The 14,768-nt window shown below is 37.8% G+C and overlaps 1 protein-coding gene across 2 annotated transcripts in view; it reads left to right on the top strand.

The window, feature by feature from the left end:
• cm (AP-3 complex subunit carmine) overlaps positions 1–14,048 on the top strand; it is a 65,800-nt gene extending 51,752 nt beyond the window's left edge. For both annotated transcript variants that reach the window (XM_067144111.2, XM_068226998.1), the window contains exon 10: positions 13,726–14,048. In XM_067144111.2, the coding sequence (XP_067000212.1) occupies positions 13,726–13,860 (135 nt within the window). In that variant the 3' untranslated portion in view covers positions 13,861–14,048. The remainder of the gene's footprint in view (positions 1–13,725) is intronic.
• Positions 14,049–14,768: the final 720 nt, after the last annotated feature.

Raw genomic sequence — 14,768 nt, 5'->3', positions numbered from 1 at the left:
AAAGTCGAGGACACAATGTACCAGTACAGGGTAAAATTTGAGATGCTGAAAACTTCTTGCAAGTACCTGTACTTTATATCATTACTTCATGTATATACGTATATCCTAATTTTCCTCTCATTTAATAAATACAGTATTAAGATTTTTTCTGTGTAAATTGATGTTGAAATAATGTAGATCCTTCAGCAAGTGCAGCAAGGGGCGAGTTCTTAAGAATTGATTTATTTGAGTATAACAACATTTCACTACAACAAATTAAATCCTGAGGTCCCCAAAATTTTGTTATACTGGTATTTTACTGATACAAAAGTCAAACATAGGTTCAGTTCACTTTTTGTCTGTCAGCTTGTTTGTTACACAGGCAAACAACTGAACAAAATTTCTTGAAACTCTGTATTTAAGTCCAGAGATAGCCAGGCTGTGCACTAGGCTATATTGACAGTGTACGAGCAATACCCCATATCCCACAATGTCCTTCCGATCTTTTATCCTCCTTAAGACTGGTAATGCCTCCCAGCTACACATGGATATCAGTCCATCAGAACAACGTTCATTGTGTTCATTTTCCTGTGCTAATGTGTAAAGGAATATGAACCTTAAGTGCATTATACTGTAGGAACGCATAAATTCAAGAAAATATACATTCCTGCAGTACAGTACAGTGATTATTGTTTTAACCTTTTCACTCCCAAGTATCTTTCCTGTTTATGCATGCCCTGTCCTGGGTTATTTTGGATAATTTCACACTAGCTGAAATAAGCTAATATTTATTTTATATTTACGACTTTTTATAAATTTTTATGACCAAAAATGAAATTAAAACATTGTCCCTTCACATTTTCATCGAAACTTCGCTACTGTGTGGTAAATTTCCATGCAGGGGGTGTACATAAAGTGAAGCACTACACTTGACACATTCATATCTAGTTTCCTTCCTCTTATGGCTTGTCTTATTTGTCCTTTGTGAATAACTTAATGAATATTTCGTATTCAGTAGAATTTTCGTTGAGGTTAAGTTCGTCCCTAATGCCAGACTGGGTTGGGTCAAAATCATGTTTTATTGGTGTAAAATTAGCGTCATTTTCCAGGTTCTATGAGAAACTGTATGTGGTGGCACTAACCTCGGTCGTTTCCGCACCATGTGATCAGGTTCGATTTCTAATTCCTCTTCCTCCCCACCTTCAGATAAATCACTCCTACTATCACTTTCCACAGAATCATTCACTAATATATCATCTTCACTATCCTCGTAATAGTCAGACTCGTCATCATTACCTAAAACATCTAAAATATCACTTTCCGTCAAACTTTTGTTTACTAGTGCTTGTGGATGCAGCCATGTTGGGTGACTCAAGACAGCTGTCGAAGAAGAGTGTAAGGGGCAAGACTAAATATACGGTGCTTGCGATGTATCGAGATAGCTGTGTTCTTCTCTGAGCATTGTCAGATGATCCCATCTCACGTTCAGCGACAGGACTGGAACATACGACTAAATTCGGCACCGGGAGAGAGCGGGGCATTTGAAATACGAGTTAACTTGTGGTTGGGACAGCGAAAGACACTCGGATGTCCGAGTTAACTCAGGTGTGGGAGTGAAAAGGTTAAGAGGAAGTACAACTGTGCAGCCATCCTCTATTAACACTAATCATTCAGCATTATCATTGTATAGTTCCAGTTTCCTGGGTGCTGTTAATGAGCCTCTTCCACTTCTTCTTGTCCATATACAACTTGTCATTGAAATCATCATCCACAGTCCATCCTCTGGTAACTAAGATCAACCTTGATCATGTCCATCAGTTGGGTTTTAGGTCTTTTCCCCTCCACCTGCCTTTCCAAATTTATTCTGGCTGTTCTTGTAGGCTCCATCCTCATCACATGCCCATACCACCATAGTCTGAATATGCTGATTGGGTCTAATAAGGATGTCTATTCTGGCTTCTTTCCTCACCTCATTTCTTAACTTGTCCACCTTGCCCTTCTGGATGGTGGATCTAAGAAATTTCATCTCTGATGCTTGCAGTCTTGATGAATCTCTTTTTGTGAGGGTGCACACTTCAATACCTTAGGTCAATATTGGTATGAAATAACTGTTAAACCTCATCAGTTTGCCTGGTTTTGGAATCACGTCATCTCATAAAAATGTTCCTACTTGTTGGTAGAATTCTGATCCCTTTTGCACTCTTGTTTGTAATTTCCTTTGTGACCAAATTAACACTGGAGATTACACTTCCAAGGTAAGAAAAACTATTCACACACTCTAACTGGTGGTCTCCTAGTTTTACGCTTGCTGGATGTCCATCTCTGTTGACTGCCATCACCACTGTCTTGGTCTCGCTGATGTCTAGGTTATATTCATGAAACTGGGATTTCTATACGTTGAGTCTGGTCTGTACTTCCTCTTTTGTTTCACCCCAGATCATATCATCGGCAACGGCCACTGCATTCAGTTCACCTGACTTTTCCTTGACGTTCTTCATTATATTGTCCATAACAGTGATGAACAGTAGTGGGGACAGTGCACTTCTTTGCTGAACTCCACTCTTAGTCACAAACCATGAAGATCAACCTTCCCCAATTTGTACTCAGCTATTACAGTCTTTGTACAACATCTGAATTTTCCTTACCAGTCATTCAGGCACATTTCTTTTCCTCAGGCACTCCCAGATCTTATCTCTTGTAACACAATCATAGGCCTTTTCTATATCTGGGAATACAGTGACCAGGTTCTTGCCTTTCTCCCAATATTTTTCCATCATCATGAGGGTGCTAAAAATTAGATCCATTGTTGATCTGTTACTTCTGAATCCACTAATCAAAGGGATTAGAGGGAATCCAACACTTTGAAAAATGAAGGTATCGGCCAAAGAAAGACAAGGGCCACAAAGAGCGTGAAAATGAAAGACTCCTTAGGTCTCGAATGTTCTAATACCTTTTGGGTTGTAAAAGAACAAGAGTTGACTAAAGGAGGTCGGATAGGATAGATGAACAAGTAAGTGGAAGCAATGCCAGGACTCAGCTATGAGACTCGTGGTCTCCAACCCATGCTCCCAAGTTCAGAGACCCTGGGGCTCCTTTTAGTCGCCTTTTACGACAGGCAGGGGATATCCACCGATGTATTCTACGGCCCCCCGCTCACAGGGGATTTCATGACAAAGATTGGCCTACAAAGTGACAAAACATGAAAGATAGAGATCCACTCACATGAAAGATAGACCAATCGCAACCAGAACACACCATGACAGTTTCAAATTTTTGGTTTTCTTATTTTCTCCAAACATGGCAGCCTTATGACCTCATATAATGCGAGCTCTAGCAGAGGCAATAGGAAACTTTTATTATATTATTACAGCTGGCCAAAGCCAGCTGCAACACAGACTCAGATTTACACAGTCTCCATTTTAATTCTTCTGTATAAGTAAGAATTCTTCTAGGGGTGGGTTGGTGGGTACCTAGCAAGCATAAAGGAAGGATCTCGGATCTCTCCTCTCTGCTACTTCAGGTATCGTAAAACATCATTTTTCTACGATTCCAAACATGTGGGATGGGCACCAGAGTGCCACCAATCAGTTTCCAATCATTTGTGTAATACAGTTTTACCATGCTGTGCAGTATAGTAATGGAGATATTCTCATATTTAGATTTTTATTTTACCAAATCCATCAACAGCAAGCATCACTCACATAGAAATGTTGATTGGTCATCATGGTAACAAGTAACTAGAAGAATGAGAGGGGGGAAGGAGTTAGAGAAATGAAAGACTCTCTAGACCTTGGATGCTGTAATATCATAAACTGGCAAAGAAAGTGATTTGGCATTAATATCTGCTAATCTAAGCTCTTGTGTAAAACCATAGAAATACTTGAAAAATCCACCACTAACCTGTTGTCCGAAACGGTGAAGGTAGTGCGTGCTGTTGAAAATAAATTAGATTCATTCTCAGCTTCACAGGTACAGTGACTGTTAAAGACCAAATATCAAAATTTGTTTTGTAAAAAGAAAGGGTTTTAAAAAATGTGTGATGTTGCTCAAGTATTGAAGGGTGGCTCATGTTGGTGAAATCGAAGGCATTAGTGTGGGTGACATTCCTCTCTTTAACTATGCGCATCTGATGTCCTGTGATGTGGAGCCATCGTTTTTGCAGTATAAGGCATTACTATCACCTTTGAATAGGTAGAACTTTCTCTACCCTTTGATAGTGATCAATTGTCAATAGGACCATAATGAAATTATGTATAAGAGATAATCGATATGTATTTGTGATGGACAATGTGGAGATGACCTTTGTTGTTCACTGCAATTCTGAGACTACTTATAGCAACTAATATTCCAGCATGTGATTGATGAGTGTGAACTGATACAATTTTTTCAAAGATGACAGGTTTTTTGCTATAGTTAAACAAAATACCATTTTTGTAAATACCGTAATATCTAGTCAAGTACATCAAAAATTAATATACCGTTACAGAACTTTCCGTATATAGACATACATTTGCCTTAAAGAGCACGTTTGGTAGCACCATATTTTAAGACCAAACTGTATATTTTATTTACCTCTTGAATGCAAGTGGTTATGTGATATTTAAAGCATTATATTTTAAAATTTTTATCAAATATTTTTAGGATTTTTAGCACATAAAAATATTTTTCACTTTTTCAGCACATAAAAATCCACTCCCTAAAAATAATAATAATAATAATAATAATAATAATAATCTTACCTCCAGAAACCAATTACAGCCAACATCAACAAGTTTTATGAGGAAGTCATCCCAAAAAAGATATTTTAAAAGACATTAATAATACAGTAGGCTAGATAACAAAATGATTTTACAGAAGGACATTTGTCTGTAACTTTAGGAAGTTTGAATATTGTTTTATCAGACTCTGTTTTTAAATGTAACATACATTTTAATTTAAATATCTACTGAAGATGACTTGCACATGAGTCAAAACATGTGGACATTCTAGAAACATCATTATAATACATGGAATATATTGTATTGAACAGGAGGATGTAGTAAAGATTTACTTTGTGAAAGTGAGAACGCCAACATACAATGCGAGGCATTTGAAAAAAAAAAACGTTGCTCTTTCATTGTCTCAAATCCAGCCAGCTGCCAGTCCGCTGACCCTCTGTTATGTCACACCTTCCCACCCTGGTCAGGTCAGTGACACACTGCACTTCCCCGTCAGGTGCTTATCCCTAGTGTTCCCTTAGTATTGTTGTTGCTATTATTATTATTATTATTATTATTATTATTATTATTATTATTATTTCTCGTAATATGATTCTTTTAAAAACTATGCAAGGGTTCTTAAAGAACATTTAATGGTTTGCCTATTATACTGGTACTTTTTATTACAATTATTATTATTATTACAGTGAAACCTCGTTAAGACATTTCTGCATGGGACAAGAAAAAAGAATGTGTTAAGCGAGAAAACGTACTAATGAATATACAAATAAAAACTATCCAACAGGGATATGGAAACATTACATACAATTTTTTTCAACCTGAGGGCATTTTATGTTGTGTATTTGCAGGTACAGTGAAAACTATAGGGCTATCTACCATTTCTAAAGATGAGAGGAAAGTATTTAAATGTGTGAAAAATACAAGAGAACAAATATGAAAACCTTTTCTGTTGGGGATTATAAAATAACAGGTACCAGAATACTGAAAGGTGTGAAAAACACCAGACAACAAAAAAATATGAAATCATGTGCACAGGAGTCAACAAAAATATTAAAGTATTATTGCGGATCACACTCTTTTTACAACAAATGTTTCACAATTAAAATATCAAGGAAGGTTCAACCTTTTCAATACAAAACGTGTTGCATAAGATGTTCACAACATAATATTTATTAAATAGTTAGAACCGGTTTCGACGCTCATTGCGTCATCATCAGCTAGAAAAATCACAAATGGGCAAAGTACATGTCATAAAAATTGCATTAATAACTCTTGCATGGCTGAATACAAATGGTAGACTGCTTTTTCTTAAAAGCTAGAAGCACTTGAGTAAAATATGATGATGTGATGTGACACATAGAAACATAGTAGTTTGATGGGTAAGTGTTGTGCATAAAATTGAACTGATGCTTTGAACATAAAAGTCTGAATATGATGATAAAACGATGCGGTAAAAACAAAGTAGTAAAATTGTCCACTCTTCTGTTGTTCAATTCAGGCACATAAGTCCAGGTCCGATGTTATATAGCAATACCAACAAAAAGATTTTGTCGAGGCCGGGACACCTGATGTTGGGCGATTGAATAAGGTTGATCTTCGAATTAGTCTCAGCTCAACAGGGTGATGAGTCTTTAAAGAAAGGAAAGAAAAACTAAGTTAGTGAAATGGAAGTCTAAATGGAGTCGTGGCCAAGGATGATAGGATATGAGACTCACCTTGTTTAGCGTGCTGAGTGTGTGGTGTAAGAAGAGTTGTGGACAAGTGAGATGGGTGTGACTGAGTAGCGAAGTTAGAGTGAGAGGGGGGGAAAGGGGGGAGGGGAAGAGGAGAGGGGTAGGGAGGCGGAGTTTAAGGCGGGTCAGGAGGGCGGAGTGGCAGTGGTGTGGGACGTAAAAGAGTACTGTGGAGAGCGTGAAAGATCGATTTTCCTCCCGTGGTTTTTATACCTCTAAAGACTTCTATTAGGAAGTCGAAAAGAATGTTGGATTTTTCTGAGATTTCGTTAAGATTTAAGTTAGAGTTAAAAAATTGGTCTAGGTGAATAAAACAGTTCTCCGTAACGTCGAGTAAAGGGCCTTTATTTATGTTTTTGAGAATTTCTAGGTCTTGTTCTATGGTAGTAAAATTATGCTTTAAGTCATGTATATGTTGGCCTATTGCGGAAAATCTATTATATCTGATGGCATTAACGTGTTCTAAGTATCTAACTTTGAGGCTGCGCCCGGTCTGTCCGATGTATGAGGAAAAACAGTTATTGCATTGAAAACGGTAAACGTCTGACATTGCGTAAATGTCAGACCTGTTAACTGATTTGGAATTGTGAACTATATCTATGTTTCTATTGCTGGTTCTGTAAGAAATTTTAATATTATGTTTCTTGAAAATATTCGTTACACTGTGTATGTTTTCGTTAAAGGTGAAGGTAGCGAATAGGGCAGGGTTATGTCTTTCTTTGGTTAATGTTGTCTTCAGTCTATGTTTACATTTGTTAATGATGCGTTCTATGAATGAGGTGTTATAACCGTTGAATTTAGCAATGGCATGAATGGTGTTAAATTCCTTCTTTAGGTTTTCCTTGGATAACGGTATTTTTAGTGCGCGGTCTACCATACTATAGTAAGTGGCGCATTTATGTGCGTGTGGATGTGTAGAGTCATTTCTGATAGTAGTCGCTGTTTGGGTTGGTTTTCTGTAGATATTATATTCTAAAGAAGAAGGATGTCGTTTAATTGTAAGGTCTAAAAAATTGATCGAGTAATTGGACTCGGATTCTAATGTGAATTTTATATTAGAATCAATCTTGTTTAAGTTATTAAGAGTGGTAGCTGCATTAACCGTTCTGTCATCTAGAATAACCAGAGTATCATCAACATACCTAGACCAGAAGTGTATACTTGAAAAAGTGTTATTGGTATTAATTGCAGTGTCTTCTAGGAAATCTATGTAAATTTCAGCCAAAATTCCTGAGGCCAGCGACCCCATAGCCAGTCCATCTTGTTGGTAAATGCATTTGTCAAATGCGAAATAGTTGTTATGTATTACGAGTTTTAGGACCTGCATAAAGTCTTGGATCTCTAGTTTACTTAGCCCACTATATGTTTTTAGGTTTTTTTGTATTATGGGAAGGAGTTTTTTGGTGTTGATACTGGGATACATATTATTAATATCGAATGAGTGAAGGGTGTGAAATGGTAGTATTTCAAATTTATTCAGTTTTTCGATTAGTTCGATGGTGTTTTTTACGGATTTTTTCGACTGAAATTTATAGTTTTTACTAAGAAATTTTTGTATGAATTGGGCCAATTTATATAATGGGCTAGGTCTATAGTTAATGATGGGGCGTATGGGGACGCCGGTCTTATGGATTTTGGGGAGAGCTTTAGCAGTAGGCAGGCCGGGATTCATATTAATTAATCTCGTTTTTTCGTGTTCTGTAAAAAGGAATGATGTATTTTTTAAAGTTTGTTTTAGGAGACGTTGGATTTGCTGTGTCGGATCTTTTTTGACTAAAGAGAAAGAACCAGTATTGAAAAAACTTTTTGTTTTTTCGATATAATCATTTTTATCCATGATGACCGTTGTATTGCCCTTATCAGCTTTTGTGATGATAAGGTTATGAACTTTAATTTTTTCCGCGAGTTTTGTAATGTGTTCTCGTTCTGCGAAGGTTTTTTTATGTGAACTAATATTAGTGGGAGTTGATCTGTTTTTTAGGTTATTGATTTTGTTTAAAGTTCGTTTGACATCGAATCTAACCTCATCTTGTGCGTCTAAAGGTATTTTATTTATGGCTGTTTCGGATTCTATGACTGGTGTGGTAGCGATGTTAACTTTATTTGGATTAGGCCAATTGTGTTTTGTTCCTTTTTCGAGGATCTCGTTTTCCTTGTCTGAAAGTGTTATTTCTGTTAAGTTAGCTACTGGGGGATGGAAATGTTCTATTAAAGACTCTAGGTTACGGGTACTCGATTCGTTAGGAAATGCTGTAGTTGGACTATTCAGCCTTGCGTTATTTTTAAGGTTGTTAAGTTTCTTCTCATGTGTTGCTTGTTTTTGTTCAAGTATATAGAACAGTTTGTCCGCAATTTTACTTTGGAATATATTTCATTGAGCTTTAGAAAGTAAATGTGCTGTCTCAAGGTGCGTCTCATATAGTTTGTTATTTAAAAAAGATTTTTTTCTTGTATAAAAATCTTATTTCATTCTTAAGCCAGATTTTATTTACCTTGGCTTGGGTTTTCGAGTGTTGAGGAGATTTTCGTTGTATTTTTTTCGAGTTATTTTTAAGAAAGTTCGGAGTTAAATTGTATAATAAACATTGTTTTAAGAAACGAATGTCCTTGCCCAGTTTTGCGATCTTTATTCTTAGGCCCATGTATTGATGGGCTTTAAATTTTGCTTGGTTAGCTTTGTCATTATAAGTTAAAAACTTCATTTTCCCGTATTGAACTGAGATTCACAATTAAAATATCAAGGAAGGTTCAACCTTTTCAATACAAAACGTGTTGCATAAGATGTTCACAACATAATATTTATTAAATAGTTAGAACCGGTTTCGACGCTCATTGCGTTTGCAGAAGCCTTTTATTTCGGAGCAGTGGGTTATATTAAACATTATTTTCTGGTCACAATCGTAGACAATGAATTGGAGGTTATACATCCATGTGCAACTGCGAGGAATGACATTGGCTGCCATTTTGAATCCAACAAAACTTCAACCAACTTGAGCCCCCATGGCGCAAAAGCCCCGAAGGGCCATGGCATACCAAGCGACCGCTGCTCAGCCCGAAGGCCTGCAGATTACGAGGTGTCGTGGTCGGCACGACGGATCCTCTCTGCCATTATTCTTGGCTTTCTAGACCAGGGTCGCCATCTCACCATCAGATACCTCCTCAATTGTAATCGCATACACTGAGTGGACCTCGAACCAGCCCTCAGATGCAGGTAAAATTCCCTGACCTGGCCAGTAATCGAACTCGGGGCCTCGGGTGAGTGATTGAGTCGAAACTCGAAGGTGCGAGTTTCAACATTCGCGACCTCTGAACGCTTATGCCAGTCCACTTTCTGACAGATTTTAATTTTTTCTTCATTAAGTTATCAAGGAATGTCACATTTTTCGTATCCATAACTAGGCTATCACAAGACAAATGTGCACCACGCTAGTCAGTTTCCCATGATTATGTTCCTAATCCAGATATATGCTACCGTATAACACGATAAATATTAGCTACACTTCACTGTACCACTCAACACAAAATACATTTCTACCTTCTGAATGGAATGCAAAATACAAACACAAACAAACAAGCTCACTCTGCTATTCAGCAATCTCGCTGCTAACTGGCAAGCAAAACGGAACATTCCTGAGGCTAACGGCTTGCTCCCCAAAAGTGCAAGTTATCCTTTGAAGTTCAGGGAGGCCTTTTCCCGTAATTCTCAACTGTGGTGACGGCTCTTACCCGAGTTGGAAATCATGTTTCTTTCAGAAGAGATAACAAACAACTAGGCTATCATAAGACAAATGTGCACCACGCTAGTCAAAGATTACCTCCTGTGGAATTTATTAAGCAGTAATGTAAAAAGTGTAAATGTTGTCCAAATGTGATCATAATAAGCGATAATAGCGAAAATTTGTAACACGATAAAGGAGGTATTTTGATATAGATTTAATACGATGAGAATCGGGACTTCGAATTTGCAACATGCTAAGCGGGAAAAAGTGTTAAGGAGGAACGCACTAACGAGGTTCACTGAATTATTAATTCTTTTTTAATTAGAGAGTTCTTGCAAATTGTTATTTTTAGTGATAAATTATGATCTAAAAGATCATCCCGAATGGCGAAGATGGTGAGTAAATTAATTCTACAGATAAGAATATCCTTACCCATATTCCAGACCTTTAAGTCAAAGATTACCTCCTGTGGAATTCATTAAGCGCTAACGTAAAAAGTGTAAATGTTGTCCAGATGTTAATTGAGTAGGGCTAATAGGGGGAATATTTTTAAATGTATGGCCATTCCCCATTCATAAATATACAGAAATATATATATATTACATAGTAATGGAGGCTGCCTAAAATACTTTGTACCAGGCGAGTTGGCCGTGCGGTAAGGGGCGTGCAGCTGAGAGCTTGCATCTGAGAGATAGTGTGTTCGAACCCCACTGTCGGCAGCCCTGAATATGGTTTTCCGTGGTTTACCATTTTCACACCAGGCAAATGCTGGGGCTGTACCTTAATTAAGGTCATGGCCGCTTCCTTTCCACTCCTAGGTCTTTCCTGTCTCATCGTTGCCATAAGACCTATCTGTATCGGTGCGACGTAAAGCAAATAGTAAATAAATAGTAAACAATAGTAAACAACAAAAATCAAAAATACTAAAACTGTGTAATGGAAAAATAAATAAAAGCATCTGCTGAATTTTAAAGAAAATCAACAAAGATGGTTTCTTAAATTACTTATTGATAATTTTGAGGCAGAAAGTGCAATGTCACTAATCAAAGATTTTGATAGGTAGAATGCCTTGCAGAACTCAACAAATTTTCAAGATATTGTGCCCTTATTCCCAATTAACAAGCCTATGACTGATTATTTTTTGGTTATATGCTTATTTGTAGAATGGAATTGTGGAACTAAATCATCAAGTTGACTTGCGGTGGATTTGAAGCGGATGGTTGGATCACTTATTTATCCTGCATTGTTGCCTAAGGCTAACATCTGAGCCCTTCGAGTGTTTCCATTCTCTGCCAAACCATGGATCTCTTCATGGACAGTGAATCTGGTTCTTCAGAAGACCTGAGCAATGAAGGTTCTTATTTGATAACATTTTGCAAAGCGCAGAGTCTCACCGTGCTGGCAGGAACCAAGGACAGGTGCAAGTGTTTCAATCTCGTTGTGGCATCGCCTACAGCGGTTGCTGTCCATGGTCCTATGAGGCATAGCACGAACTACTGCTTTCCCAGTCATCTTGATGCCGTCTCTCTATTCGCTGTATGATCCTTCATGGTGGCTGACCCATTTATAGGAAGCTGGATGCTTTTTAACAAGGATAACTTTTTTGAGAGAGATTACACCATTTCTTAAATTCCAGGTCTCTTAAGATCCCCCTGATCTTCCGAGAGTCTAGAGATCCATTTTTAGGATTCACCAGGTTGTCATTAGGTGATAGATTGAGTCTTGTTAGGCAAGTTTTGCATTCTTCTACAAGGTTTCTTGTACTAAAGATGTAGGGGTTCCAATATCCTTTCAAATTCGTAGACCATTTGTTTTTGTAGGAATGCCTCTTATTATGCACAGAATAGTCCATGTCCTTAAATTTTCTGTGACTGTATATAACACCATCTGGTAGATTGGCTGGTAACTGAAGGATTTCCTTCAGGTTTGATTTCATCAATTTGTCTGCATCAGTAAGGAATTTCACAGGGATTAAATTTATAGAAACAGTTTGGAAAGGATAGACGAGGGCTGGGCAGATGGAAGTGTTGGTAATATAAAATTTCTGATCAGAATGCAACAGAGGTGAACGACCTGCATAAGCAGAAACGTATCAGGAAGAAGATGCAACGGAGGGGAAGGAGTGAGAAATTGTATTACTATGCAAGTTCTGCAGTGTGTTTTAAGGATTAAAGGAGATTATATTATGAAAGCTAACTGAAGAGATATTTTATGATGCCGTAGAAGATATTAATGCCGTGAAAAGTTCTGAACCAGCCAGAGATGTGCAAAGCACAAGGCATTTATATCAGCATTTGGTCACAGTTTTACCTGAGTAACACTGGAGCTATAGCAGTAGTCCCAGAATGTGTGTATGTATGTTGGGTATTCAGCCCGAAGGCTGGTTTGATCCTCTGCAGCTCCGCCAACAGCTGTCATAAATAGCCTAGGCGTCACTGAAGAGGCGTACTAGGGAAATGAGGAGTGAGGTAGTTTCCCGTTGCTTTCCTCACCAAGCCAGCCGCTGCTATTACATATCAGTCTGCCAAGCCCACTGAAATGCATGCACCAACTGACCCTATGAGCAATATTTTCACACCATTCATAACAGGGGCTGGCTGCATAAGCAATGGTATTACTAGCATCACTCATACCTCAGTGACTTTCATATTGTCAAAGCCAAGGATGAGACTGAGACAGGTCAATGAAAGTAACAAATCTGATATAGCCCATACCAGAAGACATAGTGCACTGTAAACACTACATCTCACTAGCAAAGGCATAGTCCCAGAATATGAAAGTTTTGTAGTTGGCTGCTTCCCCCACCCCTCCTCAATTTCCACTGTTCAATTTTTATTTTATTTTAACTAAAACCCGGCTGTGGAACATCACACATTCATCAGTTTCAGAATGTTCTCATTCACTGTCACCGCTACCACTAAACAATTCTTCAGTCTGACATTTCTGACTCATTTGTTAAGAAAGAAGCCATACTTTCCAGTGTCGACTCAGTTAAATGTATCTAAAAAGATCTCCCCTCCCCACTATTAATAGTGTATAATTTTAATCCTTGTTCAATAATATGTTTTCTTACAGGTATATTATAGCATAATATGTATGTGTTCGACAGACTGGAAAGCTTTTAAGTTACATTTCTGATTCGCATTCACTCTCCCTTCTGTTTTCATAAATATTACCCCCCTTGCTAGTAGCTGCCTTCCACACAACTTGATTACTACTACTACTGGCCTAGGATGGAGACAGGCTTGATGGGGATCTCATTCAGTGTTGAATAAAATGTGAACCAGTTGAGATAATCGGGCACAGCAATTCTTCCTTTTTCAAACGATACATGACATGTCATGCCATCTCTCACAAGAACACCTGAAATACGTGCTCAAATCTGATCAAGCTTCACACTATCACTAGGATCTGAATTGTAACATAGTGATGGTTGACAAGTGGGGAGACAGTTGTGAGAAACCCTTTTTTTTTCCCTCAACAGGCTGCACAACTGGATATTTTGATGTATTTCAATCACATTGAGTATGCAGGTAACTTCACCTTTACTTTCAATATTCATTACTTGTGTTGCAGGTTCAGTTTGTCATCGGACAGTTGGCTGTGTCCGGTCTGAAGGTGAACAGGCTAGACATGTATGGCGAGAAATACAAGCCATTCAAAGGAGTCAAGTACATTACCAAAGCTGGTCGCTTCCAGATCAGAATGTAATGTGTGTTTGAAGAGACTTGTGTCACTCTTGTATGTGTTTATAGTTGTCTGTTTCTTTGTACATAAACTGATGTAATGAATGAAGAGGACTTTTACAAACTATATTTATCATTTTTATAAAGATTATACTTTTAGTGACAATTAGTTGGAGACTTTTTCCATATATTAAAATATCACTTTGCAAATGATTTTAATATTTTAATTGCCCCCTCATATTTGTTTATGATAGTTTATCTGGTTTTGTGCAACTGTAGCCGCCCTTCAAGTAGGGCAATATCTGCCTTATCTGCCTCACTAACCCTCTATTTTGAGGAAGATAGACTGAACATATTTATCCACAAGAATGCATGGCAGTCCACTAGAGAATTGACCCATTTGACAGAATGCTCTCTCGTGAAGCCATCACCAGCCAACTGCACTTAATGGATAAAGTATAAGAACTAGGTGCACAAGTGTCACATATATAGGAAAGAAAATGGACAGATTCAAACATGCCAGTGTTGCTACAGGCAATGCATGGATATGGACGGAGATTTCTGTACTACAATATCATAGCTGATGTAACATGATGTTCGTACACCGATGCAGAGTAAAGAATGGGTGGTTCTTACAGATCATTAATAAACCCGGAGCTGCATCCGCCTGTCTGTATTGGAACTGGGAAAGTGTAATCCATTGCAAAATGCTGGGAAACACTACCATGGTTGACACAAAGCCTTACTGTGAGCAAATGCACTAGCTCCATTAGACAATCCAGGAGAAAAGTTCCTACTTGTGACGGGGTAGATTCTGCAACACAACATTGTTCACATGCATGTTGCTCATATGACCAAACTTCCTATTCAAAAGTTTGGTGGGAATGTCCTTATAGCATTCCTGACCTATCATCTTCCGATCACTCATTAGCA

This window comes from Anabrus simplex, chromosome 3, assembly GCF_040414725.1.
Source record: "Anabrus simplex isolate iqAnaSimp1 chromosome 3, ASM4041472v1, whole genome shotgun sequence".
Taxonomy (NCBI): domain Eukaryota; kingdom Metazoa; phylum Arthropoda; class Insecta; order Orthoptera; family Tettigoniidae; genus Anabrus; species Anabrus simplex.
This window is presented reverse-complemented; position numbering and strand designations above follow the sequence as displayed.